The sequence below is a fragment of the Rosa rugosa genome, chromosome 6, assembly GCF_958449725.1.
Source record: "Rosa rugosa chromosome 6, drRosRugo1.1, whole genome shotgun sequence".
Lineage (NCBI taxonomy): Eukaryota > Viridiplantae > Streptophyta > Magnoliopsida > Rosales > Rosaceae > Rosa > Rosa rugosa.
In genome coordinates, this window is record NC_084825.1 from 54,075,685 (window position 1) to 54,101,015 (window position 25,331).

Here is a 25,331-nt window from a genome sequence, read left to right on the forward strand (position 1 = left end):
AAGATGATGAGATTTTAAAGTGAAGAGACTATGAGGTGATAAGAGGTTAAACATAATTTTTTTTGTCAGTTACTGATCAGAAGAACATTATGGCACGTTTACTTACTTGGAATGGAAAATAATCATGAATCGGAGACAAGTGGAATGGGAGAAGAAAGGAATCGGTATTGATTCCGGAGGAATGATTCCTAAACCCATCTCCCCCCTTCGTAATCGAATTCCTGAGTATTCAGGAATCGATTCCTGATAAGGAGGTGAGACCTACATCCATTCCGATTCCTTCATGTGTTAGTAAACGCATGAATTCTTTTATCCGGAATCATTCCGATTCCTTTATGTGTTAGTAAACGCATGAATGTTTTTACCCCGTAATCATTCCCTTTCCTTTCAAGTAAGTAAACATGCCCTTATTGTACAAAGTGGGTAGTGTCATAAATCTTTATTTATTAATTTATACTTTTTTTCTATATAGAGTTTGACATTTGTATTTTTAATCAAAAATTGGCATTCAAAGTATTTTAATACTAACCACGTGGTGTGGTGTGTTGGTCGAATGGCCTAGTCTGGAACCCCCAGATCTAGCGTTCGAATCCCAGCTCCATCCCGTGGCCAGCAGATTTGAGGGACCCTTTGGGTTCGTGCGTCTGCGGTGCAGTGGATTAGTCTGGCTTTGCCAGGCTTTCGCCGCAATGTCGGTGCAGGTGTCCTGGCGCTGGGATACTACTGCATAGGTGTGTGAGTTACTAACAACTAACCCGATCAAAAAAAAAAAAGTATTTTAATACTTGAAGGGTATTTACGTCTAAAAAACCCTTGGGTTTGGGTAACGAACTAATGATTGGGATAGGCCCAAACATTGGGCCCAATAAACCGCACCGAAACCCCCTCTCCCATCATATAATACACTACAGAGTGGCCATCATATATCCCTAATCCTCTGCTCTCTCTCTCTGCTCGCCTTTATCTCCAGACTTCCGACCAACCCCGAAAGATGTCGCCAGCGCTCGTCGAGGAGGAGCTCGTCGGAGAGGTCCCGTCCACCGAGCAATCCCTCAAGAACGGCCTTCAGGTCCGTCGCTTTTGTTCCCGGAATTGTGTGTTTGTGTTTTGTGTGAATAATTATACTTTTGGATGTGTTGCAGAACAAGGAAGAAGATGAGGTCGTGGTGGAGGATGTGAAGGACGACAAGGATGACGACGATGAGGACGATGATGACGAGGACGAGGACGAGGAAGATGGCGCTCAGGGTATATATGTTTTTATCTGAATAATTAGGGTTTTGATTGCTGTGTTGGTAATTTATCAGTTTTTACGGCTTGTTTGTGTTAGAACTGTATGACTGATTTACTGTAATGAGCATTTAGGATTGAAGATTTGAAGTAAAATGAATGCAAGTAATGGAAGCATTTAGTTGAGCTAAATTTGGATTTCGAAAGTTTTGAACTTGAATTTTTGGCCTTAGATTTGGTTACTTCGAGGGTTTTATTTTGATGCAGAGGATTTTGGTGTTTAAGTACAAATTTATGCTGGATGGTTTATGTATGTTGTCGACTTGACGAAAGAGTGTGTTCCAGGTGGAAATGAGTCTTCGAAGCAAAGCAGGAGTGAGAAGAAGAGTCGTAAGGCAATGCTGAAGCTGGGAATGAAGCAAGTCACTGGTGTTAGCAGGGTCACCATCAAGAGAACCAAAAACGTAAGCTGCTGTGTGTATTTCTGTACAATGTTTGGTTCGCTGTAAATGTGAAAATCGATATGGTTATGCAGTGCAAGGTTGTTGAATTGTTGATTATGTTTGTCTCTTTTCAGATTCTGTTTTTCATCTCGAAACCTGATGTCTTCAAGAGTCCAAACTCTGAGACCTATGTCATATTTGGTGAGGCCAAGATTGAGGATTTGAGCTCTCAGCTGCAGACACAGGCTGCCCAGCAGTTCAGGATGCCAGACATGAGTTCTGTGATGGCGAAACCAGAGATTTCTGGAGCTGGTGCTGGAGCCCAAGCAGATGAAGAGGAAGAAGAGATTGATGAAACCGGTGTTGAACCTCGGGACATTGATTTGGTCATGACACAGGCTGGGGTATCAAGGAGCAAGGCAGTCAAGGCTCTCAAGACGCACAGTGGGGACATTGTCAGTGCCATCATGGAGCTCACCACTTAATGTGGTTGAGGATTAATAATCTTCGGTATTTACTTGATCATGAGATTTTTGATTGATGTCGTCAGTTTCAGTAATTATCTAGTTATGCCGGATTGTGCTTTCATTTCTTTTTAGACTCGAAGACATTAACAGCACGGCTTCTGTTTTGCTGATATCTTTCTCATGATTTATGAAGGTTTTTATTATTCTTCATCGTTTAAGTGTTATCTGCTTCATAATTTGGCAAATTCTTGTATTTCTGTGCTAAAAGGCACTCAATTGATTTTGAGATAAAAAATGATAATACCTAACAGCAACATGCGTTAAGTGCTTATCACGTAATTATTAAACTAATAGGAGCACAATGAGACGATTGAGTAACTAGGATTAAAGGGCTGAAGCGTCTCCATCTTCGAGCTTTTAGGATAACCGTCCTCCTTGCTTTGTGCTAGTTAAAGACCCTGCACTTTGCCCGAATCTCACCAGCATTGCCAGTCAGGACACCGAGTCGTCCCATCTTCACCATTGCAGCAGCAAATTTGTTATTCCACAGGAAGGGATTCCTGGCATTTTGATTAACTTGGTTTGCGGTTGCAGAGTTTGTGATGAGAGTTTGGTCTGATGTGAACAAGCCTCGGTTTGCCAAAATGTCAGCGTAGTAGGATACATCGGTTGTGAAAGGGCTGAAAGGGTTCATGGCAACCACTAAGTTTGGATTTGTGTTGCCTTGTGGACATTGCTGCTTCAACTGCGCAGCGTACCGGGGATCTAAACTAGGGTCCTGCTTTGTTGTTGCATTGAAGTTGTACAATCTATTACTGAAAGAACTGCAGTGAGAGCGCCCAATTGTGTGTGCTCCTGTAAAATGCCACATTTTTATCATAAGAGATCATGATTGTTTAGCAAGGAACAATGAATTCAAAGCGGTTGATGGATTACCAGAGAGAGTGACCATTTCATCTTGCGTGAAACCCTTGTTTGAAAAAAGTTGTGTGAGTTGGTTGACATTGGCAGTTGGAGGAGGCAAGTTTGTGAATGTGTCTGAAGCTACTGAAACTCTGCCATCTCTTCTTCCAGCAGGAACGTCATAGCCAAGCCCTCCAGTCTGCATCGTGGCCACACATCAAGTCGTATCAGAATTGAGGCCTAAGAAAATTAAAGAAGAGGTGTTTGTATGTATGTCTTACAAGTTCAACGCTATCCCTTGCTGCAAAAGCAACTATATCAGCACATGATACGACACCTTTGCATATAGATTCAAGTCTGGCCTTGGCATTGTCGATGACTTCAAACCCTCGTAGACTCGGGTTGTTTGCTGGTGCATCTTTTTCTGCTGTGTTTGAGGAAGTTGAATCAATCAGCACTGATGCATCACAACCCTGAATAAGATGCAAGCAACAAATAAAAGGTTACGACAAAAGCTAGTGTATAATAATTAGTTAAAATCATTTCTTCACAATAAACTTAATCTCACCCTAACAAAGCAGTCATGAAAGTGCAGTCTCACAAGACCAGCTGCCACTCCTCGATTTCCAATCACCCCTTTTCGAACTTCCTCCTTCACAATGAACTCCGCTACGTTACATGAACTTATATAAAAGCCAACTTGGAGCTGTGAATCAACACCTGTTTGACATAACAGAACAGCAAATAAAACTATAAACACACTACTTAGATTCTGTGAACTCATTCTTCTGTACTGTTTGATTATCAGTTTATCACAGTACTTAAGTGAATGTTAATTATAGCATTATGGTTCACATTTATAGCTTGGAAAAGATCACGTGAAGTCGTTAATCGCAAATTAGTTTATTAATAAGGAGCTAGCTAACCAGGAAATTAAGCAACCCAGCTGCAGTGGCAAGTGAGAAGGCAACCACCAGCCAGCTAAGCTGCAATGTCATGGTTGCTAGCTCGTCAAAGCTAACACGTAATTTGAGCAAGTAGAAGAACAATACAAGTGGAATGGGGTTAACATAGATGACCTATAACCCTATTACTGAATCATATTAAAAGAAACCAGAAAGATTTCAGGCGTACCTGGATTAAAACTATGCAGCAAGGTTGACTCTAGAGCAAGAAACTCCAAGTGGTAGTAGTTAGAGATGTAGATTTTATATTTGATTTGCGTCTATATCAGTTTCACTGTTTCGGTCTTTTGGGAAAAAGCTTGAATCCCAAGGGAGCTTTTTAAGCATTGTTGTGTCTCTTGCTGCTTCCACCCTTCATATCAGGGATATTATAGCAAGTGAATATCTTGTCCCTAATGCTGGGTCCGGAAATAGACAATGAGGATCCTGCTTTTGAAAAGTTCTCAAGGAAATGGATAAGAAAATGATGTCTGTAATAAATCTCAGAGACCAGGTCGATACGAATACGATAGCTGTTATCCATGGAGATCCCTGGATTGCACTGTTTGCTGCACATTGAGGTCGGTAAAAGCTTTTGAGTTTCATTTTCCGGCGAAAGTGCAAAACCAAAACCATAGTGGAAGTCGTTTATAGCACCAACATACAGTATGCAATGCATGCGTGCTGATAATGCTTATGAACTTGTGACGATTTATAGAACATACGTTCATAACATCTACATAAGTTCAACTTTGTACATATCATACCAGAGTCATTTACACCCTTCGTAGTCGACGGTGATGATTTATCCTTTCACAAATTTGGACTTAGAAGTTTAGAGTCATTATATAATCATTCAAGTAACCAGCAAAACAATGTAAAACATAGTACATCCGCCATCAGGTTCAACAGTTGTGTCCCCAAACCTCCTCCTTCATGACATGTTCCCAATCTGATGAAGAGTTCCGATCAGGGCAACCGGCAGAGAGCTGATTCGCAGGCCTGTTGATGCTGTGGCTGGGATCATCCTCAACGAACAGACGGAACTCCTTTGCAGTCACAAACTTGCCTTCGTTATTGTCAGCTATGTGACTCTGCAAAACAGGTTGCTCTTTTACATCTGAACTTCCATCCTCTGATCTGTTGCAAATAATAGGCCTAAGGTTTCTCTTACCAGCATATCCAAGATCGACATTTTCCAGAGGTTGCTCTACTGTAGGCATGTCACTACTGTTGTCAACCCGAGATTTAAGGATATTAAATCTGGCCAAAACGGAATCCTCATACTGAAATGCATGGCCTGTTGTGGTCGAATCAAGGTAATCCTGAATATTTAACTCCTGAATTGAGCCATCATCATACTGATTTGCACGGCCGGTTGTGCTCGAAACAAGGTAATCCTGAATGCTAAACTCCTGAATTGAGCCATCATCACTTGTTACAGGTGCAACTTCCTCAGCCTTGTGTTCATGAGAGACCTTGGAGCTCACTGTATCCTCCACATTGGCATCACTAATGAATTTCGAGTTCTCGACCCGGTCTCTTAAAATATGAAATCTGGCCATAACAGAAGCCTCATAATCATTTGTCCGGCCAATTATGCTTGATGTGGGAGAGTCCTGGATGGAGATCCTAGGTGAGAGCCTAGCATCTGCATCAGGTGCAACCTCGTCGACCTTGTCAGGAACAGGAGAAAGACTTGAGCTGGATTCATCCCCATTGGTAGCATTCGTGGAATGTGAGTCCTCAATGCGGTTCCTTAAGATATGAAATCTTGCCATAACATCTTCATCTTCTCGGTTTAGAGTAGGAGACTCCTGGAGTTTAAACTTTGGACAACCCTGAACTTCAGGTGTCAACTTCTCAACTGGGCTTGAATTAGGGTAAACCTCAGACCTTGATTGCGTCATCATATCAGCAGTGTGTTCAAACACATCTGAAAAGATTCAAAAAAGAAAAAATGTAAAATAAATTTTAAGATGAAAAAGCCAAAAGATTTATACTTTTATGAGTTTATCGTTTATAGGTTAAGAACAACAAATGGGTAAACATAATAATATTTACCTTTGGATTGGTCAGCCTTGCACTTCTCCATTTCATTTTTCAGACGATTAAAACGAGCCTTGTAATTGGTGGAACATATTACAGCTTCAGCTTCAAGCCATAGATTCTTGTACAAGAGTGTCTGAGGGTGTGTATCCTCAGTATGGAAATTCTCACTGAGAATCTTCTTTACAGCCTATAAAATCATGGTCCATGAGAAATAAATGAAGTAAATCTTTTGTATTTCCTCATCCCTCAATGTCAATTTAGCACCATATCTTTTATGGTAGTAGAGTATACAAGACCAAGGGAGAGAGGGTACCTGAGTCATCTCATCTTGTTTCAGCAAGTCGATGTCACTTTTTGCAGAAACAGAACCTATAACTTCATTATCATTCTTAACAAAACTATCATACTTCTTTACTTTCTGAACACCCTCAAGATGAAGTGGATCCTGAAAGCTAGGAGCAAATATTTTGGTCAACTGCGGCCTGTCTGGACTCAAAACCTGAAGAATTTATTCAGCCAAGCAAAATATTATCATGGAGTATCAGGTATTAAGTAGTAAGCAACTGCTTGACAAAACGCCATTACTCATCTGAGAATGAAGTCTTGATATAAAATCAAATATTAGTGAAATACCTTATTTGGCTTGCATAAGTCTTCAATATACGTTAGAGTACTTTGCTGGAGAGGGGGTGATTCTTGCTCTTCAATATACTTGAGAGTAATTTGCTGGAAAGAGGTCGATTCTTGCGTTGACAACAAGTTTTCATCATGCTTCGATATGCAGCTATTCAAGTTATTGATTACAGCTTTTAGGGAGTCAAGATCTTTTTTCTTCAACTGACGTGAACTGTTTGAACAATTAACAAGCAGCAATTCTGACAAGCTATTCATTGTATTAACCAGCATCTGGACATCCATATTCATATTTGATTCTTCCCCATTTGATTTGGTGAGCTTTGTAGCAGCATCCTCTACAGAAGGAGAACGAAATATATTTTCGACAGCAGGAGAGGTATGAGATGAACCACATTCCAAGGTGTCATTGACATTCAATTCAACATCTGCACCGACACTCCATTTTGTGTTCTTTGCTTCAGTTGTTAATCCATCTTCTCCGTGACCTTGTTGCACAGTGTGAGAATGCTCAAAGAGACTTGAGGACTTGTCTCCACTCCCTGAATTAGGGGTATTAATGTAACCTTGAAGCCCTCTATCATGGCTTGATTCAGGGTAACAGGTAGTCTTCATGGTATCATCTAATTTATGTTCTCCAAAAGCAGAATTTGCCACCGAAGATTTCTTCAAATGAAGTGGCAAGCCATTTCCAAGCAAATCATTCCCCAGCCATCCAAATTCATGGTACTCAACCGGCTTTTGGGTGGAGATATTTTCATCTGTGTTTAGTGAGAAGATCATTGGCATCTTAAGATTCAAACCATTGCAGCCCTCTAGTTTCTTTATCTGTTCTCGACCTCCCTCTTCAGATGCTTTAAATGGAGAAAAACGGCTACCAGGAACTCCCTTCCAACAAGGTGAGTCCACAGCTGGATTGTTGGGATCCACATTCTCAGATGAATTCAGAAAAGAATTGATGGAATCATTGATATTAAGTGCCGCATCAAAACCATCAGGATTAACATGAGAATTTGGAAGTCCAGGTTTTACTTTAAACAAATGGTCCAAGGCATCATTGTTGATACTTCCATTATTTGACAGCTCTTTGTCTTTTGTTGATGAATATTCCACAGAGAAGGGATCATTCCTTCCTAGGTGAATGGCGAGTTGGCTTGAATCAAAAGGAACTTTGTCTTCAAATCTTCGTGGGAGATGAGACTCCAGTGAGGGAATATAACCACCATGATCTGCATTGGCTGCATCTCTTCCGGAATTCAATCTTTTGAATAGACCTATCTCTGGTTCTGAAGATTTAGTGCCTATAGCCGGTGGTCTGATGATAAAGGCAGGGGAAGACTTTGAAATAGGTGTGATATCATTCCAACTAGCATCATGCTGTCTTTTCTCACATGAGACACCAAATGTGGACTTCGCAACAAAAGGTGAAGATGGTGCCTTAGAAGGGGTTTCTGGAACCCCTGAAAGGGATCCGATAGTCGGTTTTGTAAAGTCAATGGGGCTGAATTTGGACTTTCTCCCCACAAAGGATTTATCACCTAAATGCTCTGCATTTACAGATCCATCCCAATCTGGGATATTGCAGGATGCTACTTCATTTACACCGTATGATTTCAAGCTATTGGAGGAATGAGGTTCTGCATATTGAAAAAGATAATCACATCGTCATCCTATCATTTTATAAATACAGTTGAAAATGCAGTATGGAAAGCAAACAGGAAAGAACTAAAGGTAAGTGTAGCAAATTATCAACACAATGAAAATAGAACTAACAAACATTACAGACATAAATAAGCCAATTAAATACACCAGTTTTAAATAACTTTAAGGAAATACATACCTTGGTTCAGGTAATTCTTATATGGAAAACTAGATACATCAGTCTCCTTTGGGCCGAAACTTCCATCAAATTGTCCCTGTTTACCCTGCTCCCACTCTGCTGGTCCATTCCATGAGCCACCCCACTGAGCTGTATACTTTGAAGAAGAGGGCCGTTGAGTGTACTCTTTGTGAGACGACCCATCCAAGGGAGCAAATTGAGAAGTAGATAGCCAATCATAACTAGATTGATCAGGAGCCACCATAGGACTATCACCATGAATTGTGGGCGATAAATAAGAGGGATAATACAGTTTCGCTTCCACAAAGCTAGTTGCCGCCACATCCAAGCCTTGATCATAAGTAAATGCATTGGACGAAGGTGTGGTAACAGTGTTCATCGGAGGCAGATTTGTACTGAATGAGTCAACAGCCGGCAAGCCTGCATATCTATAGGCATTGGATGAAGGCACTGAATCAAATGATGGGGTGGGGTTGGCGAAGAAATTGGACCCTGAACTGGGAGAGTGAGGGGGGAGCCAGTTGTGCAAAGAAGAATTCATAGGGGCAGCATAAGGTGGCGGCTCAGTCACCTCCACAAGTGGTGTGAAGGTCTCCACCAGTGGGCTCGAAATGGGCTTAGGAACAGGCCGCTCAACCGTAAAAGGTGGCGCCAGAGCTGATAAACTCGAAGATGATGATGATGACAAATAGGGTCCTCCATATCCATAAGTCCCAAATCCCATCATTCTTAAATTTTGGCTCTAACACAGAAATTAGGTAAACACCCACCAGATTTTACATCAAGTCAGAGCTTTCCAAATCACAATCAGAAGCTAAAAACTTCAAATACATGCCTACCAATATAACAAATGATCAACAGAAAATTCATCCAACATCATAAGGATCATAGAATGACATAGAAATCATATCACTGAACAAAAAGATTGATTCTTTTTCCACAATTATAAAGAAAAGATTCAATCTTTCATATGCAGAACAGCTGCTGTAAAAAAATTTAAGAACCAGTGACATAAAATTTGAATTCATTTCTACAACAACAATCACAAAACCAAACCAAAATTGAAGCAATTAAACACAACAGAAACAGAAAATTCAAAACCAATCTGCTTCATTTCTATTACCACTATACAAATCTTATTAGATTTCGTACAAAATCTGAGATTTTTATATGAATTGCAGGTCAAATTCATACCAAAACAGTGAGGAGAGACGGAGAGAGAGAGAGAGAGAGAGAGTCCGTGGTGGCAGTGTCCTCTGGGTCTACACCGTCCAAAACTAGGAACAGAAATTTGGTAGAAAGTCACTCTATTGTCTTTTGAGTTTTGGTATTCGGTTTGTGACTATTTACAAGAAGAGTGCCTATTGTTGGGAGTAAATGATTTACCTCCCCACACTTTTTGGTATTTTACTATTCTTCCTTATATTACCGTATTACATTTGATGAAATGTGAAATAGATCGGACTACCACGTGTCTCTGATTCGAGATTACCTTATTGATACGTATCGTCTTATTTTGATTATTTATGTCTGATTTTCTTCTTTCTTTTTATGTTCATTTTCTATTATTCCCTATTAAAATTTTATGTTTGACAAATTATCAAATAGTCTGGACTATCACGTGTCTTTGATTCGAGATTATCTTATTGATACGTGTTGTCTTATTTTGATTCCTTTCGTTTCATTTTTTTCTTCTTCCCTGCCCCTTTTTTTTTTTTTTTTTTTTGAATCAAACCCAAACCCAAAAGGCGGGTGGCAATATATTCATCTAAAGCCAGAATAGGCCGTTACATACCATTCCGCTGCCATCTATAGACAGACAAGAAGGTAGTGGTAGTACACACAGTGGTACATAGAAATAGACCTACCCATTAGACATTCATGAACGTAGATATAAAGGATATCCTCATTTGGTACTACTCCAGAGGCGCTAGAGAAACATAGAGTGCGCACAAACGCTTAGCTTCCTAAAATAAGGAATTATTGTAATTAGTGTACTTACATAGGCATTTGCAAGCATAATTAGCTATAATGAGCCACGCTCATGCTACCGCCAGCGGTACCAACTCCCGCCAAATGAGTGACCTACGGGTACACAGCCATGCGGGCTACCGCCTGAGCCCCGGCTTACCCCCATATCACCGCTGACGCGCCGCCACGCGCCGCGCCAAAACAGCATCAGAAGCTCCAGAAGCTGGGACTGAAGCATGTCAGTCCCACATCGAAAACATGAAGAAGATCAGCTTCTTCTTCACCTATAAAAGGTTCTCTCTTCTCTCCTCATTAATTACGCATTCAATACTTATCTACTGTTACTTTGTCAACATAAATACATTGACTAACTTAGGCATTGGAGAAGAGAAGACCGCCCAACGCGGTCTCCCTTTGACGCCCTCTGTATTTTACTTGACAGGTAGCGGAAACTTTGAGAACATCACAAGTATCGGTCCACCCATCGGACCAGCGTTATCAAAAGTTTAGCTACCGCTGAACTTTAAACGTTAACAATTAGACTAACTAAAAACATAAAGATGGGCCTAGGGCAAAAACCCTAGCCCAAAATACTGCAGTCCAAGTAGCCCAAGAAGAAGGCCCAGCAAGCTTGGCTTGGCTCGGCTCCAGCCATCACCTCCAGACCACCAAACTTCAAGCGCAGCTCCTCCCCGGTGCCTGCTCTATCATGTCCCCGCCGCCCCGAGTCCGCCACGACCAAAACCCGACGAAACCCGCCGCAACACGAAAACACAATGAGACCAGGCCGCCACAAGCTGCATCCCCACGAACCAGTCTCGACATCGCCACCGAATTCGAATCGCGCCATCGATCCACGCCTCTACCGACACAAGATCTACCGCCTCCCAGAGACTACCTGCCGGAAACACAAAAACCAAACTGCACCTGCCAAACTTGAACAACCCAATCATTCCCCGTCCGGTAGCAAAACCATATGACATCGGCGAGGCCAAGGCCAGTGGAGCTGCCAGGGCCGCCACCGGACGAGAGGTTAGCATAGGGACGCCGCCGAGTTGGGGTTTTCTCTCAAAGGGAGAGAGAAGGCTGGTAGGAAGATTTTTTAGGAAATTGGGAAAAAAAAAAAACTTCTTCCCTGCCCCTTGTATACACGTGATGTTGTTATAATCGTCAACACTATAAATTACTATAAAATTTTTATTTCTAACATAAGAGTTTTACATGTTAACACCAACACTAGGAAGTAAGACTCCCAAGACTTAGCTTCTTCATCAACAATAAATAAAAGTACTCTCTATTGTGTGGCAAGAAAAATTTCTGCCAAAGAGCGTGTTCAAATTTGTATAAACTCAACAAACCCATTCATTTATGTTCAGATGCTAATAAACATTTCTCGTATTTGTGCCCAAATTTATTTCATTCAAGACTTTAAGCATAGTAAATACACCACGAACTAGTAATTAAATTTGGAATTACCATCAACATATAGAGGTGGAAGGTGAATGTCGATTGTCACGGCAGGGCTACCTGGCTCCGGTTTATGACGCAATCAATCAATGTAAAACAGAACAAGACTATATTAGATGAATCAAGAGATGATGACATCTATCTAGCTAGATATATATATATATATATATATATATATATATATATATATATATATATATATATATATATATATATATATATATATATATATCTCAATGATGATGAGTTCTTCCATTTGTAATTTTGCATGTAGTATAATATATTAATATATATGGGGTCTTCTTTGAACAAAGGGGGTGCAGCAACGCATGTCACTCAGAAACATGTTTTGTTAATGTGCGTAAGTGGCCGGAGGAGTGGGCAGCCCGGTGTGAACTGTGAACGTGTTGAGGACAGTATTCTCATCATCAAAGGGATAATGCAGGCAGTGCATGAACCTACCTAGCTTGCTACATGAGTGTTTGAGATCCAATTATGAACAGAAGTTATCAACCGCTCCCCTTTGGCTAAATTTGGTTGAATAGAAATTCTATAAATCGATATTATTGAGCTTATGATGAGAACGAACCGGGGTCGACCCATCTATCTGTGATCATGTTGTCAGAAGAGAATTACATGATTGCCTGAAGAGAAAGACTTGTGTGGGGCACCTGCACCGCCACGTGGTGCGGCAGCCCTTATGCAAGAATTTCTCTTGCCTAAAACAGGCAACAGCCGATAGGGGCCAGAAATTAATAGCTAGCTAGGTGGAATATTAAATATTTTTTGAGAAACTTCAGCTTTCAGGTCCAATATTGGATATCTATCAGAATCTAAACAGAAATGATATCTCTTTGGATTGTATACATAGTAAATCCTTTTCGCAAAAGTCTGTGCACTGTATTATTAGAATATGTATACATTACATATATCTATCACAATTACTTAACTAGACAAAAAAAATTAAATAAACAAAGAATTTGGCATGCATTCGCCAACAAATTAATGAACGAAAGACTTGTAAACCAACCAAAAAAAAAAAAAGAAGAAGAAAGAAAGAAACAGGCATGTCTGCAATTCTTTGAACCAAGGACGACTGCAATTCTTTGAACCGAGGACGACTGAAGAGTTCTTAAAAGTAGAGATAGAAAGAAGAAGAAGAAGAAGCAGAGTCGTCGTCGTGGTGGTTGACCGGAGAAGGAGAAGGCAACAAACGAAGACTGGTGAGACCGTAGAATGGTACGTTGCGCGTTTGTGCAGGTAACAGTCGCTCCGTCATCCTCGCAACCGCTGCTGTGTATACTTCTAAAAGCTCTGCAGCAATGGCTACCGTTATCATTGTCGTATCTTCAGATGATGAGAGAGAGAGAGAGAGAGAGAGAGAGAGAGAGAGAGGAGCTTGTTGATATATATGTGTGGGTAGAGATAGGTGGCTAAAACCCTTTAAAGTCTTCAACAAGAAATTCAGAATGAAGGTGTCGTAAACGTGACTTTTAGGTGTTGTAAACGTGTGGACTTCAGCCAGTTTGGTTTTAGTTTGAACTTTGAAGGTGAGCTAGCTAGCTAACTTTGTACATACATAGCTAAGGTATATTACTTGAGTCAAAATGCATGATTAAGTGTCCCCTAAACAAACAGTAATGTGTAAGCAAAACACTTTATTGTTTGTCTTCCATATACAGTATATATAATAGGGTTGATTAGGCACTACTAAGATTACCATAGAAACTCGACCAAACTAGAGGTTCATTTTTTTCAATCGAATACTTGATGAAATTGGTCACTAAACGCGTAAATGGTAATCATTATAAAGTTTACTAATCCAGTTTTGTTCGGCTGGTTATAAGGGACACTTTTGTACGCTTTTCTTTAACCACGTTTGCAGTTTTTGTCGGCTAGCTTGAAAAACGTTTTGTAGTAAAAAAAACCAACTTTTTGTTGGCTGACGTGGCAATATCCCTTTGGAGGGTTTTGGATGGGATGAACCCCGTGTAGATTGGAGTCATTGGACCAATCTTCTGTTGATGCCAAATATAATCATATAATGCCATGTGATGTGTGCCTATATATCTAGCTTAATTATGCTGTGATTTGGTGAAGAGTAACTATCTCATGTTTGGATTATTTAGAATGCATTATTCATATGCAATTATGCATGTTACTTACTTAGCTTTTCAATTGATAATGTACACCGATTTTGGCCAATTTTAGTATTAGTGACATTAGGTCTGGCTGTCTGGGTTATAAATAGTAGTTGCTAATAGAATGAGCACATGTTCATGCTGATCCATGAAGATTATGATAATAGTCAAGGAATGAAACTTGAATGTCAAATCTTACCAATAGATTCATTCAAACTTGTCAATCTTGGCCGATTAGTTTGGTAAACTTCCACTCAATTTTAGCAGGAATTATAAACCAATTGGATTATATATAAGAGAGGAAGCGGCAGGAGCTAGCATTACTTCTCATCGATCTTGTTTTACAAATTACAACAATGAGTTGACATTGAAGTACTTTACTGCATGTATATGTAAATTGATTAACTCATGAGAATGAATGGGACCTGGTGAAGACCTTCATCCATGCTCTCAAGCTCAAAGAGCGAACCCTGGTGAGAGCCTTTAAAGAAGGCTGTCTTAATAAGTACTTTCTTTTTGCAATCGGTGGTGTTGAGTCGTCTGACTCCGACATCGTCACGGTCGGTGGTACCTCTGCTTCTTCCTCTCCGTCCTCTTCAATATCGTTGTCTTCAGGATTCCAAAAGCAAGCGTGTTTTCTCTTGGTCCTTATTGTGGCTAGTACATCGTATTTGTTGCATATTCCCCAAACCGTCACCTTTTGTTGGCTGCAGTCTACGTTCACCGAGTATATTCCTGTACGTGCACATACTTAAAATTTCTTCATTATTATAAACATAATTAAAATTCATTCTCTCCATAATCTCTTTTGTCATCTACAGAGTCCGGAGAACCCACCGTATTAATTAGATTTTTTCTGGGTGAGATTGACAATCAAGCAAACTTTGAAGTTCAAACTCTGGCCAGTTGAGCCATGCTCAAACAAAAATGGCACTATGGCAGCCCCACACTATACAGTCACTACAATTTAATTCAATGCTGCTAATTAGTCCCAACTGGACCAAGCCAGACTTAAGCTTAAGGCCCACAAAACTTGTTTCCTTGTAAAATTGATCGGGCCAATTAAGTAGCTAGGCAAACTAAACTAAGATTAGCCAGGATTAAGGATGCTAAAGATGTAAACGAAGAAGAGCGAGACTAGTACTTAACTAATGCAATTAAGTTCATACCTTTGAGGTGGGATAGGGCCTTCTTGACTTTCTTCTCGCACCCAGGAGAATAAAGAGGAACCATCATTTCCACATACTGCGCTTCCACACTAGTTTTTAAAGCCAGAACGATTTGCATATCAGCCATGATTAATCCAACTAGTACCAGCAGAACTAATACTCACTCCAAGTTAACAAACTCCAGATTATATTTGTGCATGCATGCAGGCTAATAAAGAGTACTGGTTCCCCTTGTTCTAATTTTCAACTACCTTGCTATATGTACAGATAACAGATCGAGCGTCTATAGCCATGCAAGAGTTGGTTTATAACTTTATCCCTTGCATCTTCTGTGAGGCTTTATATAGAGGCCAGGGTCAATTCACTAGAGTCTCAAATATGTGGTGGATCTCAGCTAAATTAATCAATATTCCAATTACTTAAGAGTCTTTACAAAAAGATCAAAAATAAAGCTATAGGCTGATGAGGCAGAAGGCATTTTAATTTCTCCGATGCTCACTGCTGCTTTACACACACACACACACTAGCTAAGCTAGCTTAAGTATGCATATATAGAGGTCGGCTTCAGTACTACTTAATTTTGATATTAAAGATACTTTTGCATATGAGAAAGCTTAATTGGGGTGGATCGAGGATGTGGAGTTATGACTGCTTTAGTGGTCGATGAAGTGGAATGCATATGCAGCTGGCTTTATACCAACCACACGGATGCACAAACCCTAAAGTGCCATGTATTTGATCTCTCAGCTCCCTTTTCATGCATGGGATGGATCCAGAAGCAGCAGTACTACTTTTAACTTGGATAGATATATAGTTTCAGATGGATCATATATATATGACTCCCATGTGGGTTTGTTTTCCTTATCGACCAAGTTTGGCTTTTCGATCATTGGAACTTGAATTCATGCATGCTACTTTAACTTGATCCAGACCTGCTGCTCTTTTAATTTTCAACGCTCTTTGATTTTCTTAACAGCTCATCAGAGTTCTCTTCAACCTAATTACCTAATAAGCCTCACATTCTCTCCCACTTTAGTTCCCAAAAATGAGATCGGCCAGGAAGGCCGTGTTCTGTTTTGTGCATAAGACAAACAGACAAATAGACAGGTGTTTGTGATGGAATACATCGCCATCCTCTCCACGTTAGAATCTCAAAAGAAATGGGTCCTCATCATCCAAGATGACTCGGATTTCAAATACAATTTGCACCCCACCATGTGAAATCCATGCCACTGATTTCTAATCAGGTGAAGAATCTCCATGGACCCGCAGTTTAATCATCTATAATGCATGTGACATGCACAAACACAATCATCACATAAAAATTAAGTTAATTTCAAAATTTTCAAACTATTTGTTCGACCTATCTTCATCTAAATGACAATTTTTAAAGAACTGTGAGGGCCAAGTGAATCAAGCAGCTGAACAGAAATGCACAGTTTTAAGTTATTATTATCTTGATTTTTAATTTAATACATGCAATTGAGATACATTTATCTCTTACTCTTACTGTCACTTAAAACTATTCTTTAAATGAACAACCATGCTATTTGTTTGATTTGTTGGGGCCATAAACTCTAAACAAATCGGTATATATGGTCATTTTGTTGCATATATATAATGCCACGTAAATATGCAACCTACTAATTGTAGTCGCACAAATTTTGTGGATCTTACTATCCTAGCATAGGTAAGGGATATGATTGAGGAAGGCCTATGAATGATTAAAACAGGATGATATGTACTATCGACAACAACCTAATCTGTGAAATAGTTTTGGGTACGTACAAAGTTATATGAAACTTTTTTTCCTGTTTTTTTCTTTCCTGCTGGAAAACTAGACGAAAGTTAACACATGCATCAACAATGCACAACTCTCATCTAATCCATTGTTGGATTATTTCAACTTTTCTTGACTAGAGAAAGTGAAACTTTGAATTAAGTTAATTATGAAGACGATGGTATCTACTAGCTGCGCTGTGGACTAATCGAGTTGTTTTTCACTGACTTAACCAATTAAATAATCTAAGCGTATTGATCTTAGGCCACAGTCGTTAAGGTTTGCTAAAATAGAAAGAAGGCAAGTTAAATTGTAGATAGGTTGAAACTTTGTAGCTAGCTAGTAACAAATTGTTAATCTCATTATTTTGTATGGCGTAATTTTTATGAACAAGACTTATTTATGTGATTAGAGACTTAGAAGAATGACTTCATTGATTCTCGAATTGTAGGAAAAAAGATTACTGTATCTGCTCTAAAGCCTCTAAGAGCAAGTGCACCGGTCTGGTATTGACCGGGCAAAAGCATGGAATTATGACGTGGTGACCGGGCATGTAGAGATTCATCCCTCCACCGGTTGGTTTTTGCCCAGCCAAAACTTGGCTTGGGATGACCGAGGGGAAGAAAAAGGGCAAAGCCCTGACTAATTTCTTGACCAGTCGAAGGAGAAGCCCAGCTGCCACGTTGGAAGGGGAGAGAACATGGCTGACGTCACAGAGCCTGGGTTGCTTCGATCTCGGCCTGGGTTGCTTCGATCTCCGCCTGGGTTGCTGCGATCTCGGCCTAGGGGCAGCGTCTGGGCGGTTTGACGCCACAGAGCGGCCGGACGAGGTGAGGCGACTTCGGGGGTGGCCGGGTCCTTGGCCGGAGGAAGATGGAGGCCGGAGAAAAATTCGGGTCGGGTCGGACGAAACCCGCCAGTTCTGGGGGCGCGCAAGAGAGAGAGACCAGAGGGGGAGGGGGGGAAATGAAAATAAGAAAAAATTTCGTCCTTTGAAATAAAATAGAATTTTTTTTTCTATTTATAGAAAATTTTCAGATTTCAAAAATTCATAATAAATTCATACAAAGTCCGATTTTTGCATTCCACATATGCACGAACTCGTATCGACGATCTCTATAACTTTCATGAATGAAGCTTTCCCAAATTATGTATGTGTAAAAAGTCGATTTTTGAGACCCCCCTAAAATTATATAATAATGAACAGTGTTGACCGGGCAATAAAAACAACGGGTGTAAACCCATGTCCAGTGGCAGTGAATAGTAACTTGACTGGTCGAATTCTCGACTTCTCGACTTTGCCTTTTCTTGACTACGGGTGCACTTGCTCTAATGATAAACTTTTTGCCATTGAGGGTCGCTCCATGCATGTTTTGGAATCATCCAAAATTCCTTTTGCTAAAAAAAAAGAAAAAGAAAAAGAAATCATCCAAAATTCCTCTATATAGTTTGGTGAGATTTATCATAGATTCATCGCGTATAAACCATAAACAAACAATCATTCACATGGAAATAGAGGATTGTCGCCATCATCCCATCACACAATAAACAACAAAAATAATATAATTGAGACCAGAATATAGAATCCCGTTTCTTGATATAATAATAATAATTATTATTATTAAAACATCAATTTGGATGAAATATTAATCCAAAATTGACACGTGCGTACATACCATCCCCACCTAACTTGTCTAAAATTTTAGTCACGAGTAGTGGTGGCACTTACTATAATATATAATCATAAAACTTACATGCATTTTATACATATTACGTGATGATTTAGTTAACTAACATAACAAACTTTAGTTTGTTTGAAACGATTCCCGTCACCAAATGAACGTTTTGCATGGAAGTTATGAAATGCAACATGCATTTGGATTCTCATCGCTGAAGAGCTGCGGCGGCGGGATTCTCTCAAACACGTAAAGCGGCTGATAATAGTGCTGCACCATCCTCTTCAATTCCTCCTCCGGTATACCATTAACGACGTCGTTGTGCTCTTCAATCTTGGTCTCCTCCTCTTTCTTTTCCTCACCCTCTTTATTACTTTCTCCACCGCCACCTTCTTCTTTCTTTGCCTCTTCTGCGGGCTTTTCCTCCTCTTTCTTCTCCGCATTCTCTTCCGGCTTTGCTTCTTCGGCTGGCTTCTCCGCCGCAGGTTCTTCTTTCTTCTCGGGTTCAGGCTCCGGTTGTGGTACGATTTTGGCTTGTTTTCTGGTTCGTCTGTAAACGTAGTCTACTAGTTTGTCGCCGTCCATTGTCCCCGTCACGGTCACCTTCCCGCTAGTATGATCAGTCACAGCATTTTGAACCCCTGCAGATCAATCACATCGTTAATTTTCTTTAAGGCATTCTATGAATGAAAATGAAATTGGAAAATTAAAAGTTGTATATAAAATGCATTTTTACCTCTCATTTTGAGTATCTTTTTCTTAAGTTGTTCTGCACAGGCCTCACAGTGCATGTTAACTTGGAGTTCCACAGTTGTTACTCCACTGACCTGAATTAATCATAAACAAATTGAGTTTTAGTTTTTTTTTTTTTTTTTTTGGTTGTGAATTTCATTAGTTCTGATCAATTAAGGATTTGTAGTGGTTTTGGACCTGAGAAGCAACAACTTCTGGAATAGGGTCACCCTCAGCAGCTGGTAATGGGGACAAGACTTGAGCCTTTCTCTTGGTTCTTTTCATGATTTTGTTGCACACTGCTTGAGGCTCCACTATTCCCTTTATGGTCACTTCATTCTTAGCCATGTCTATCACAACCCCTTCCACCCCTGCAAATTGATTAAGAAACAATATTAGCAAATTAAACCAAGTTAATTAGTGAAATGCATGCCAAGTATATATGATGAACATGATGGACCTCTGATATATTCAGGAAATGCATACCTGTAATTTTCATGATAGACCTCTCAATTTTCTTTGCACACCCCACACAATGCAAGTCCACAAATAGGACAAAAGGAGCTGGTGGTTTTGGCTCTTCCTTCTTCTCCTCCTCTGCCTTCTCTTCTTTCTTCTCTTCTGCTTTCTCCTCTGCATTCTCTTCTGGCTTAACCTCCTCTACCTTAGCTTCTTCCTATACAAAACAAATGAGCATGAATCAGTTATGAGCATTATGATTTAGATAAATGCTGAACCAAATGATCGAGAGCATGAATTCCTTACCGGCTTAGTTTCTTCACCCATTTTTTATGTAACTGAATAGTGATGTTCAAATTGAGTACTATTCTCAATAAGTTGGATAGGAAATTCAAGATAAAGGGAAGAAAGGGAGAGGGGCTTAACAAATGAAGAGGGAGTGATTATATATGTGAAGGATGGAGAGTATCAGATTATAATGGATGGACGGTGGGATTGTTATCATATAACTAAAGTGAGTATTGTGTTATTCTAGGCTACAGCACATGCAGTTCCACTAAAATACACAAAGGAAGCTCAATTTATATAATGCTTCTTTTTGATCTATTTTCTCAATCTCCAAGAATGAAAGAGCAAGAAAAGAGGGAAGGGGAGGTTTCAGTGGAGCAGATGACAGATTTATAGATTCACACAAAGTAAGTAAAGGTGAAATTCTGAGTTCTGGAAAGAAAAGGAAGAAAAAGAAAAAGAAAACCACAAACTGATGAAAAGGATAATACAATATCATGAGGTGGTTATGTGTCAGACATGTGTGAGATCCTTGTGAGGCCAACCTGTATACCTTGGCCCCAAAGCAATTAATTACTCTATCTAAAATTCTAAATCATACAAATCATCATCATCATGTCTTAATCAACCTAATTACTTGAGTTGATCAAACAAGTATAGTCTATTTTATGGTCAGTTCTGCAATTAGACCCCAAATTCCGACTTAGTCAATTTCCTCGTGGTCCTAAATTAGCCATTGATTGGGGGTTTTTTCTGCCGTCCATGGACTCTAACAAAAGTGCTTATATTCGACGTACTGTACTAATTAACCTCTTAAACAAGAATTTAGTAAGTACTTTGTCTACAAGGAAGCTTCTTGATTAAGCAAAGCAGTACTTGTACTTCCAATTTAATTTGCATGAATCAAAACTGAGTTTAGTTGGGATGGATGAATTGCGTGGGGATATACGAAATTTGCATTTTAAGTTATACTTGTAGTTAACTATATAAATATAGAAAACCCTACGTGCCACTAAAGTTGTTCTGAATCACATGGGTTGCTACCTCCATATATATCACAATGCTCTTATTTTAGTCTCTCTTTTCATCTTTGTCAATTCTTTCTTCCTTCTGCTGTATTCTTCATGTTATTGACAAGTATGATAGGTTAATCAAGTTAATGGTGATTAATTAATTAGTTCCCACTCGCCTGCAGCCATAGTTTTCCTAATTAATCAAGTATGATAGGTTAATTAGTTTGGTGCATATATACATATAGCTTCCTCTATAGAATCAAAGCTGCCAAGTAACTATATATCCTTTTGAGGACGGAAGGGTGAGAAAGGTAATGCTTCTGCTTTGCATGGTTTAGTTTTCCAAGGAAATTTGATGCAGAAACTTTGAGCAAAAATAATGAGCTTTCTTACCAAGACAGAAAGAGGAGGGCCAACTTACCAAGGTGGTCACACGTGGTAATGACTCAGCATGGGACACTAACAACAGAGAAAGCCACAATTAAGCTGAAAAAAGAGTTCGGTGGTTCATCACAATCACCAAGTTTCAACAACCAACTTGTCGATCTTTCCAGTTTGCTCGTATCATGCCCAAATTCTCAAAAGGAATTCTAGGCAGACCAAATAGAATTTAGGTTGACCAGCTTGATTATCTTTCTGCATTTTCAAATGATAAATTAAGGTGAATGAGGTTTATTAGGTTACGTGGGTGAGAATGATTTGCACTTGATTAATTGTAAGATAGTGCCCGGTTATGGTTTGAAGAATCTAGATTCATGATTAGGATTTGATTAGTTAGTAAAGTAATCACCCATAATTATCAACCACCAATTATTCTCTCTTTGTCGTGATTCCTAGTACGAAATTACATTAGCACTATTAAACACTCCTGAAAAGAGAGTATTATTAGGCCACCTGGCTTGCTGGTGTTGGATAGAGTCGATCTCATTTCTTACCAGAAAACTATTTGCATCACAGTTGAGATAGAGTGCATGTATGGCGCTGCATAGCTCGAATGTCGTCTTCTCCAACATGGTCTAATCAGTCTAGTGTGTTGTGGACCTGTTTCCTGTGGAAATAGTAATGTAAAGTTATAGCATTATTTGAGCTTTTCCACTTGGGAGCGAGTTATATGCAGTAGCATTGAATGCAAATTAGCTTGATTTGCCGACCAAATCATTCTATAACGTTACTCTTCTTTGAGAGAATTTGTCGAACACCTTATTCTCTATCATTTTTGAACAAAAAGAAATAATGAAATTTGTATGTAGTTTTGCCGGTGAACATAAAACAAATGGGAGCGGCTGCCTTAACTAGTTAGCCCTCTCTTCAAACTGCTGCCATTATTGGGGCAAAGGAAGCAGTAGCAGGTTAATGCTTCATAAGACATCAACATCTTTCATGGACTTCCCCTTTTTTTTCTCTTGGTTTGAACAACATGGGATGTTTATGGGGATGTTTTGGACTGCATACATTGTATCCTTTCAAGATTTTGCTGATCAGGTTACCCATGCTTTGGGTACCTTTTAGCAAATATGGGATCCTTTCTATTATGAGTATTATCACTCGATCAGTTTCAATTAACCATTTAGCCGGATGTATACAGTTGATCTCTCAGTACCCTATTGTATGATGAGGAAATTAAACTTTCATATCAAATTAGTCTTTACTTTCTACTAGTGGTGGATCCAGGATCCAATTGTTGTCTAGGCTAATTAGAAGTGCACAATTTTTTTTTTTTTTGAGGTTTGGAACTCAGTGGAAAACTTATTCTCACGCCTTTATTATTTTCAATCAAAACATACAACGGTCGGTAATTCTAGCCAACAAAAGCTCATTCACTTATTGTTACTTTCTTTTTTCTTTTTTCTAGCCAGTAATTTATCATCAAAGACATCAGTCGGTAATTCTAACTAAAAATACAATCATCATAGCCTCATAGGCTATCCACCGAGGCACCGACCATGATCAAGATCCTCAGCTAACATGGAATCTCTCTCTCCCTCCCCCCCCCTCAACTTATACACAAAAGCCCAACTCACAATTAGTCAATTACATCCACCACTGGCAATTAGCAAACAGAATCGGCGAGAGGAGATCTGAGATTTCTTTGAGAAAACCCCATTGGGAAAAACAGAGCAGGAAGAAGAACAGAGATGTATCAAAAATTCAAAACAGGGGAGATCGACAAAGCTTCATACCTTGTTTACGAGAAGGCGAAAGAAAGATTGTTGCTTTGGAGATTCCTTGGTCTGCGTCGCAGACTGAGAGGCTACTGGACAACAAGGGGTGAGATTTTCCACAAGAAGGGAATTTGGGTGTGGATTGTGTACACACTAGGGAAGTCTCAACTAAGTTTGGCACTGTCGGCTGGGCCCCATCGGTACTCCCATGTACTATGCCATGGGCCGGGTTTACGACCCACCATGGCGGGGCTCATCTGGGATGCCACCCCGGGCACCCAGGGCCCTGGGCAAGGCCAGCACAGCCCAACTATTTACACAACAGGAGGACTGATGGCATCAGAAGAACAACTAGTGTCCCACATCGAGGATGGGGGAGACTTCCTTCACATGCTCGAGTATAAAGGCATTAGCACAACTACCTTTTACGGGTAATAACTCCTTTATCCACTATTTACTTACTATACATCTATATTAGCTTCTCACTCAGGCATCGGAGAGGTATAAACCGTCCGGTACGGTTTATCCCTCTAAACATGTGTTATTGATACAGGATTTAGGAGTTGGATCGGTACCCCAGACGGTATAGCATTCTGTGTGAGGTACCCGGAGAAAGCCACCAGAAACATTGGCGCGCCAGATAGGGGGTCGCTATCATGACTGAGCCGGAAGGAACGGCAGGAGAGGGTAGAAGTGTCGCCCGGGCACTGATATTCTCTCCGGGTACTTCATCAGCAGAAGCGCCAGGTGTTGAAGAAATTCATGGTCTCGGATCCTTGGACCCGCATGTCCCGGACCCAGTGTCTCCGGTATCGGAATTGGAATCCATGCTGGCGGAGATAGTAGCCTTCAGGGAACAATCCAGGATCGATCGGGAACAACAGAGTACCGATAGGGAAACAAACCGCCTTACGCAACAGAAGATCCAGGATCTGGAAGATGAAAACACAGCGCTGGCCCGAGCATTGGACCGGAGGCACCAGCACAACGAGGCGCTCACCCAGGCCCTGGCTAGAGCATCCCAACCGGCAACAGGCGCGAACGCCGCCCAGCGGATAATCCAAGTACCGGTAGAATTATTCCCGGAAAGCTTGAGACATCTACCACCACCACCGTTACCACAGCCAGTATCGAATATCCCCCCGGTAACCGACGCAAACACGGCATTACTTGTACAAATGAGCAACTCTTTGCATGCTCTGCAGGCAAGGGTGCAGGCCACGGAAAACAGGGACACCTGGAGGGCCATGACCACCTACGAGGACCGCCCGGGTCCTTTCACCCAACAGGTCAGAAGAGCCATTCGAGCGGATATGTCGAAGCCACTGAAGATTGACTACACGGGGGTTGGAGACCCCTACCAGCATCTACAGGCCTTCCGCTCGCAAACAAACGCCAAGGGATATACGGATGAGGTGTGTTGTAACATGTTCCAGGAAACCTTGTCAGGGGAAGCTTTGAGTTGGTTCTACGAACTGCCGGTCGGTTCTGTAGGGAATTTCAAGGAGTTAGCTGACAAGTTTGTAGCTCGATTCATCTTACGCACCGATGGGATGCACACACCAAAGGGCCTGTTAAAGGTCCAGCAGGGAGAGAATGAAACTTTGAAGTCTTTTGTAAATCGGTGGCAGGCGGCTACCGCCAAGTGCCGGGACCTTAATAAGGAACTGGCCGAGCTGGCTTTCAGGAGAGGCTTAAGGCGCGGAGAATTTCTCTACGGGATTAACCATAATCCTCCAGCCAACTACGACGAGCTGATGGCCACTGCCATCAGACACGCCCAGGCCGAATTCGAAACCTACGGGGACACCCCCAGACCAGAGCTAAGGGTGCCAACCCCGGCCTCAACTGTCAGGGATGAGCCACGAAAGAGGGAGTGGGCCCATAGTCATGACAGGTCACCCCATACCTCGAGCAAAAGAAACAAAGAGTCCTCGTCCAGGACTAACAGTTATGGGACC

At 40.6% G+C, this 25,331-nt stretch overlaps 5 protein-coding genes across 7 annotated transcripts; 1 reads left to right on the plus strand and 4 right to left on the minus strand.

The window, feature by feature from the left end:
• The first annotated feature begins 910 nt into the window (after positions 1–910).
• On the plus strand, positions 911–2,350 carry LOC133715275 (nascent polypeptide-associated complex subunit alpha-like protein 2). Its single transcript, XM_062141715.1, has 4 exons — positions 911–1,069; positions 1,143–1,248; positions 1,576–1,694; positions 1,808–2,350. The coding sequence occupies exons 1-4, from the start codon at positions 992–994 to the stop codon at positions 2,156–2,158; spliced, it is 654 nt and encodes a 217-aa protein (XP_061997699.1). The 5' UTR covers positions 911–991; the 3' UTR covers positions 2,159–2,350.
• A 78-nt stretch (positions 2,351–2,428) lies between these two features.
• On the minus strand, positions 2,429–3,939 carry LOC133715274 (peroxidase 5-like). Its single transcript, XM_062141714.1, has 4 exons — positions 3,612–3,939; positions 3,325–3,516; positions 3,077–3,242; positions 2,429–2,995 (listed from the first exon to the last, which is right to left on the minus strand). The coding sequence occupies exons 1-4, from the start codon at positions 3,825–3,827 to the stop codon at positions 2,586–2,588; spliced, it is 984 nt and encodes a 327-aa protein (XP_061997698.1). The 5' UTR covers positions 3,828–3,939; the 3' UTR covers positions 2,429–2,585.
• Positions 3,940–4,675: 736 nt separating this feature from the next.
• On the minus strand, positions 4,676–9,865 carry LOC133715273 (uncharacterized). 3 transcript variants are annotated; one of them, XM_062141713.1, is made up of 7 exons: positions 9,707–9,865; positions 8,513–9,254; positions 6,673–8,309; positions 6,353–6,538; positions 6,052–6,226; positions 5,162–5,923; positions 4,918–5,081 (listed from the first exon to the last, which is right to left on the minus strand). In XM_062141713.1, the coding sequence occupies exons 2-7, from the start codon at positions 9,237–9,239 to the stop codon at positions 5,068–5,070; spliced, it is 3,501 nt and encodes a 1,166-aa protein (XP_061997697.1). In that variant the 5' UTR covers positions 9,240–9,254; positions 9,707–9,865; the 3' UTR covers positions 4,918–5,067. The 3 variants fall into 3 exon arrangements, with proteins under 3 accessions (XP_061997695.1, XP_061997696.1, XP_061997697.1); XM_062141711.1 differs by having other exon boundaries at positions 4,676–5,923; XM_062141712.1 differs by having other exon boundaries at positions 4,676–5,923; positions 8,513–9,347; positions 9,707–9,831.
• Positions 9,866–14,401: 4,536 nt separating this feature from the next.
• Positions 14,402–15,766, minus strand: LOC133716046 (uncharacterized). The gene is made up of 2 exons (XM_062142783.1): positions 15,261–15,766; positions 14,402–14,826 (listed from the first exon to the last, which is right to left on the minus strand). The coding sequence occupies exons 1-2, from the start codon at positions 15,385–15,387 to the stop codon at positions 14,498–14,500; spliced, it is 456 nt and encodes a 151-aa protein (XP_061998767.1). The 5' UTR covers positions 15,388–15,766; the 3' UTR covers positions 14,402–14,497.
• A 2,852-nt stretch (positions 15,767–18,618) lies between these two features.
• On the minus strand, positions 18,619–20,625 carry LOC133715164 (heavy metal-associated isoprenylated plant protein 9). Its single transcript, XM_062141551.1, has 5 exons — positions 20,214–20,625; positions 19,935–20,124; positions 19,647–19,819; positions 19,453–19,543; positions 18,619–19,357 (listed from the first exon to the last, which is right to left on the minus strand). Exons 1-5 carry the CDS (start codon positions 20,232–20,234, stop codon positions 18,897–18,899), a joined length of 936 nt encoding a protein of 311 aa, XP_061997535.1. The 5' UTR covers positions 20,235–20,625; the 3' UTR covers positions 18,619–18,896.
• Positions 20,626–25,331: the final 4,706 nt, after the last annotated feature.